Raw genomic sequence first — 6,439 nt, 5'->3', positions numbered from 1 at the left:
TGAAATTATATTAGTAATTCATGTAGGGTTACATCTCGTTCAAATAATGTTAAACTAACAATCAATTGTGCTTTTGGTCCCACAGTTACTATACTGTGTAGGAGAGATAGGTTTGGTAGTACAGGATGAGGGAGTGTAATATTTGGAGGAGATAGATTACGTGTCACAGAACGAGGGAATTTAAGTGAGAGATGTCAAATTAGAATGTCCACTTAAAAAACAAAGGTGTTTGAATAGCAAATTTTTTCAAATAATATTTTATTTGCATCATAAAACACATTTTTCAATATATTTTTTTTATATTTTCAACTATCTTTTTGGCCTTGTTTGGGGTTGCGATACTTTTGGTGAAAAAGCACTTTTTGATGTTAAAAGTATTTTTAAAGTATTTGGTGAACATTATCCCATAAATTAGGAGTCGAAGTTTTGCTCTTAAAAGTACTTTTGGCAAAAGTTCAAATTTGATGCTTTTAAATTAACTTTTGTGATTTAAAAAATAAAATATCAAAATTAATTATTTTATTCTATATTATGAACTAAATAAAAAGATAAATACTTTTAAAAGTTTTTAAATTAATATTATCCAATACAATAAATGCTTATTGAACTATATCTCAAAATAATTAAAAATTTAAAAATAATTAAATAATTAATAAATACTTTTATTAAAAATTTTCCTAGAAAAGTTCCTCAATAAGTTACCGTTAAACACTTTATCTGACATATATTACGTCACAAAACCAAAACTGCCAGCAGCCTCAGCACTCAGCCTTTTATGTTTCGTTAGACTCGCGTCTCCTTCAAGGTAAGTCCCTTGTTTCTATAACACTGGATTATTAAATACTACTTAGATTATTAAATACTAAAGTAGATTTATTATTAGCACTACTACTTGCTTGCGACAAAGACAGATTCTTGACCAACGCAGATTCCCATTTTGACAGCTTCCCAGAAGTCATCCAGCTGTTTTTTTTTTTGTCAATTTTATTTTGGTTTCACTGACTTTTCCCCTTCTTATTCTCCTTTCTTTTTCTCTTTTTTGGTGATTTTGTTCTCTGGGTAAAAGAAGAAGAAAAAAAAAGAGTGCATTTATGGTCTAGAAGCTGATAAACTTTCTGGGTTCTGAATAAGATCTGAAATTGTACGGTTCAGAGGTAAAGGTTAAAGCTTCTTCATTGAGGGGTGAGAAAAGGGCTGCAATGGTGAGGCATGAGAAGTTCCCAGGGGTAAGTAAAGAGTTGCAGAAGATTGTGGATGCAAATATGAGAAAGGTTGGGGCCCGAAGGCGTGCTCGTGAGGCCTTTAAGGATATTCAACTCTCAATTGATCACATTTTGTTCAAGGTAATTATTGCAAATTGCAACAGGTGCTCAAGGGATTGGTAATTTGATAAAGCTTACGCCTTTGTGAAGAAAGATTAGACTTTTTCTTTTTTGTTTGTTTATCCGTTCTATGGCGGTTTGATAGAATTTGATTTCTATTGCATTCGATTTTCTTTTGTTGGCTGTGATTGACTTTTTTGAAACCAAATACGACTGACTGGTTGTTCTGAAGAATTCATTTGGGCTCTTAAACTTAGGAACATGTAAATGTCTTTAATGTTAACAATTCATTGTGCAGCTTATTAATGATATACATGGCTTATTGGTTATTGACTAATATTTTGCAAATGCGTAGAATTGCTGGCTGTTTGTTTACATATCTTCGGCGGTTCTGTGAAAAGAAGGTAGAAATAAGGATTCTCTTGTCCAGTAGAGCAGTGGACTATATTGCTCATTGCTCTCTCTCTTTCTCTGAGAAAGATAAAAAATTGGGAGAATGATGTCCTATAATAAACTGTTGAAAGACAATCGATTCATTATGAGAAGATGAGGGTGGAAGTTCACGCGGATTAATAAAACTTTATGATTTCAATCCTGCTGTACCTAAAGTATGGACCAAGTTAATTGCTTAGGCTTTCATATGGACTCTATGGCAGTATTAATTATCCTTCTCCAATATAAGCTATGCACTTGTTTGCTTGCCACTTTGTGAGCTCCTATAGATGCTACTGTGTTCACAATTCCCATAATGCACTTATATGTGTTCAAGCTACTCCAGGTACACTCCCCTTGCAGTTAAGAAATTAGAAGGGCAGATGCACTTTTACAAGATTACATTTGGCACTCATAAAGTAGCATATCGTTTCTGTTATTGGAAGGGTTTTGCCTCTACCATCCTTGGTTAATATTTGTGCTGGTATATGGTTTTAACTGTTGGAGCTGCAAATTTTTTCTTCTTTTGTTGGTTTTTGCTTTTGACTTTGGTGGAAATATGGTTTAGTAGAAAACCTAGTTTCATTGTGGGAAGCATATTGTGTTGAAGTTTGACTTCCACTTTCTTGGATTAATGATTTTATTGGTGATGTTGACTGCTCTGTGTTTGTCTTTTAACAGATCCCAAGTAACGGCTTGAAGATGAAGGAGGTACAACTTCTTATATCTCCCGATCTTGGCCTCTGAACCTATGACTGGAAGCTTTCCTATCGCATCCCAGTCATCCACCATATTCCCTTCTTGTCCTTGAAAAGATGATGTAGGAAACTGATTTCCATTTTGAGAAGATTGTGATGAAGAAAAGTTAGTCATAGACTTGGTTTAAGAGTGCCACAAATTTCTGTTTATACCATTATAGCTGCTACAATTGAGTGATAGTTGTCTAGTCTGTGTTGACTAGCGTATGCTAGAAATCATTCATATTTTTGCAAGCTTCATGTTTATTTGAAAACTGTCATTTACCAGTGGCATCTTGTGTCTGTATGGTTTCACAGCCTTTGTGAAAGTTTTTACATCAAGATAGTCATTTGAATACTGTGATACAGTCATACCAGGTGAACTCTAGAGGATTGGAATACTTCTCAAAAAGTTGGGTGCCGCAGACCAGTCCTAAGGCAGTGGTTTGTTTTTGTCATGGTTACGGAGACAGTTGCACCTTTTTCTTCGAAGGCATGTAGCTTAAGCAAATGATTTGAAATTGCAGATTTGCTCTTGTGAATCTTCATGGTTTAATGGATGTGTGGTGTCATTTGCAGGAATTGCTAGAAAGTTAGCCTTCTCTGGCTATGCAGTTTTTGCTATGGATTATCCTGGATTTGGACTTTCTGAGGGTCTTCATGGCTATATTCGAAGCTTCAACAGGCTAGTTGATGATGTGATTGAGCATTACTCAAAAGTTAAAGGTATTTTGGCTAATTTCTTGCATAGCTGCATGACATTTTTTGCAAGGATTTCTGCAGGAGTGCATCAAATTACATTTGAGGGCTTGTAACTAATAGCACACCTAACTGTGGAAACAAAGAAAAAAATTTTGATAGTACATGAGAGCTTTGCTGTAGCTCTGAATATGATTCTTCACACATTTCTAAGGGCCAAACCTCTTTCTATTCCCCTGTTATGAATAGGAAAACAAAGAGGGAAGGAGGAGGGAGGGGAGTATAAGGTGTTTACCATCATAAGTCTCACTTCGTCTTTGAATTTGACTTCAGAGTTGGTGACTTGTTACTTGCTTCACAATTATACTTTTCTCCATTTCTGAACTCCTATCTGCTTAATGCTTGTACATGATGGCGTAATAGCATCAACAGGAAATGTTAATTTGCAACAAATGTTGAAGTGAATGTGTTGAAGCCGCTCAATGAAGTTGGTTGTATCTGTCATTATTGAAAAAGGAGTATGAACAAAATAAACGAACAGGGCAAAGTCTTGCTTTGCTTGACTAGGAAATATAAGGACTAGTGCAACAACCCTTTCTTGCAATATTATCTGTTATTCTCTCTCTATTTCACATGTTTAGGCCTTTTTCTCAGGTAGTTAATCATTTTGTGCTTGTTTCATTATGGGTTATTAGGAGCGTGTATTTGTGAAATTATGAGGACACTTGTTCATTTCTATATCAACAAATTTCATGAATTAAAATGTTCCTTTTACAGTTTTATTCCTGAGCCATGGGCTTATTACTTGTGACATCTTTGCAGCTACATTTAGCTTAGAGACTATGTCTAATAGCTGTGATGTTAGTTTATCAAATGCACATCCCCAACACCCCCCCCTCCCGGCCCCCCGAAATAAAAACCGAAAAAATAAGAAGTCTTATTGGAAAGAGAGAACGGGATGTACTTGTGCAAGTGAAAGGAAGATGGGCTAGGGGTCTGAAGACATTAAATTTACACTTTGGGTGCAGAAAATCCGGATTTCTGTGGTCTGCCAAGCTTCCTGTTTGGACAATCTATGGGAGGAGCTGTAGCTCTGAAGGTGCACCTCAAACAGCCTAATTCATGGAATGGAGCTGTTCTTGTTGCACCAATGTGCAAAGTACCTCTCTGAACTACCTTCTGAATTGTTCATTTCTTGTTTCTCATATACCTCATTTCTTGATCTGCATATTTTTCTACAGATTGCAGATGATCTGGTTCCACCACCGTTCGTCACACAAGTTCTTATTGGAGTGGCGAAACTTCTTCCAAAATGCAAGCTAGTTCCACAAAAGGATTTAGCTGAGTTAGCATTCAGAGATGTAAAGAAAAGGAATTTGGTTAGCCTTCTTTCCCTTTTATGAAGTGTTGAGCAGAAAGTGTTGGTTATTTAATATTGTAAGACAGCACACTCTGTGTTGTAAACAGAGCAGACATGTTGCTGCGAGATTTTTCCCATTGTTTGCCTGTTCATCCTTTTTTGACTTTTTGTCACTTTTTGCAGACTGCGTACCACGTGATTGCTTACAAGCATAAACCACGGCTACGAACTGCACTAGAGTTACTGAAGACTACCCAGGAAATAGAACAAAAACTGGAGAAAGTATGTAAACACTTTTTGTTTGTTGTTGTTATTGTTCTTCTTCTTCTTTTAAGGAGGGAAGGTGTGAGGAGTTTTGTAAAGTTACTATATGGAGTTGCTTTCTAGGAGAGACTGCTTTCTATTTACAAATTTGAACATGCTTTTTGATGCTGTGGAAATAACATTTGAAAGACTGATGTATTCTCATGAGTCAGTATAAATGCTCTTTTGTAGGTTTCTCTGCCATTATTGATCCTCCACGGCAAGGCTGATGCGATAACAGATCCGTCTATTAGCGAGGCATTATATGAGAAGGCAAGCAGTGCAGACAAGAAACTGATTCTCTATGATGACGCTTATCATTCCCTTCTTGAAGGTGAGCCAGATGAGGTGATCCTTAAAGTGTTTGGTGATATAATTTCTTGGCTTGATGTACATAGTTCTTGAAGACAAGCCATTCGCAGCATCTGCAATCTGTGTAGGCGGGTACATTCTTTCTGGAGTGGGAGTTAAGACAGCGGACGGGAAATGGGAATGGGGAAGAAATGGAGGAGAGGAAATGGGTGTTATGGTTTGCAATCAAACTGGCTTATTAGAATGGACACGCCAAGTACTAAAGGTGTTGTATAATCATTATAATTAAGGAAAATGCTACAGTTTCTTTTGGATAAGATACCCATGATTCTAATCTACTTATATATTGTCTTTAAAATCTTAAAAAAATCTAAAAGTTGATAACTCTTATCCTATATTCAACCGTGAATTTAATCTCATTGGTACTGTACTCTAAAGAGACTGTAGAGCTCTCATTAATTAATCTTTAAGATATTGTAATTGAGAATCCTAAATTTTGACGCTTTGAATTGATCGTCAAGTTTGTAACTTAGAAGGTGTAAATGAAGATCATTTACCAACGTCAACTTGATGCATTTTAGGTGGCTTATGAAGAAAATTACTAACACCTGTTTTTTTAATTTTTATGCTAAACAAAAGCTTGAATAAGCAAGGGTTGAAAAGTTATAAATTAGATCTCCTTTTCTCTTCTCTCTTGCAATTAGATTTTCTTAGAACTGCTTCATGGCTTCATCGGCTGCCTTCCAGTCGTTGGCTGCGGGGCATTCCTCTTCTTCCTCTTCTCCTACTTTTTTGCCAAAAATCCTTTTCTAAGCTTTTCTTCTCGAATTCTTCAATACTAATTTGCATATTCAGGCGGTTACTTCCACTCATGGGAGGAGCTGGCTGTCTTGTTCTCCCAAAGCGGATTTATCAACCTTATTTGTGTCTTTGGAATATGCTCTTGTTGGAAAATTTGTCAGAGGTAGTTGGAAAATTTTTCACAAGTAGGCCTTCGATGGAGATTGCAAGGTTTCTACTTCATTTCAAATTTTAAAAACCTCTAAATAACTCGTTGTAAAGATTGTTTATCGAACATATGGGATATTAGGTGGCGATCTTAAAGAGAAAATTATCAATTACTAGTGTGAATCGAACTCCTTTATTATTTAGACGATCACAAATAAAACAAATAAATCTAAACTATTATCATGCAACAAAAGTAATAAAAATGACAAGAAATTGATTCCTAGGGTCATAAAATTTCTAACTACTCTTGCAAATGAAAATTACTG

At 35.7% G+C, this 6,439-nt stretch overlaps 1 protein-coding gene across 1 annotated transcript; it reads left to right on the top strand.

Moving 5' to 3' along the window:
- The first annotated feature begins 902 nt into the window (after positions 1-902).
- LOC113753030 (caffeoylshikimate esterase-like) lies at positions 903-5,516 on the top strand. Its single transcript, XM_027297106.1, has 8 exons — positions 903-1,343; positions 2,436-2,465; positions 2,861-2,984; positions 3,071-3,217; positions 4,219-4,349; positions 4,432-4,569; positions 4,734-4,832; positions 5,046-5,516. The coding sequence occupies exons 1-8, from the start codon at positions 1,200-1,202 to the stop codon at positions 5,256-5,258; spliced, it is 1,026 nt and encodes a 341-aa protein (XP_027152907.1). The 5' UTR covers positions 903-1,199; the 3' UTR covers positions 5,259-5,516.
- Positions 5,517-6,439: the final 923 nt, after the last annotated feature.

The sequence above is a fragment of the Coffea eugenioides genome, chromosome 11 (assembly GCF_003713205.1).
Source record: "Coffea eugenioides isolate CCC68of chromosome 11, Ceug_1.0, whole genome shotgun sequence".
NCBI lineage: Eukaryota > Viridiplantae > Streptophyta > Magnoliopsida > Gentianales > Rubiaceae > Coffea > Coffea eugenioides.
This window is presented reverse-complemented; position numbering and strand designations above follow the sequence as displayed.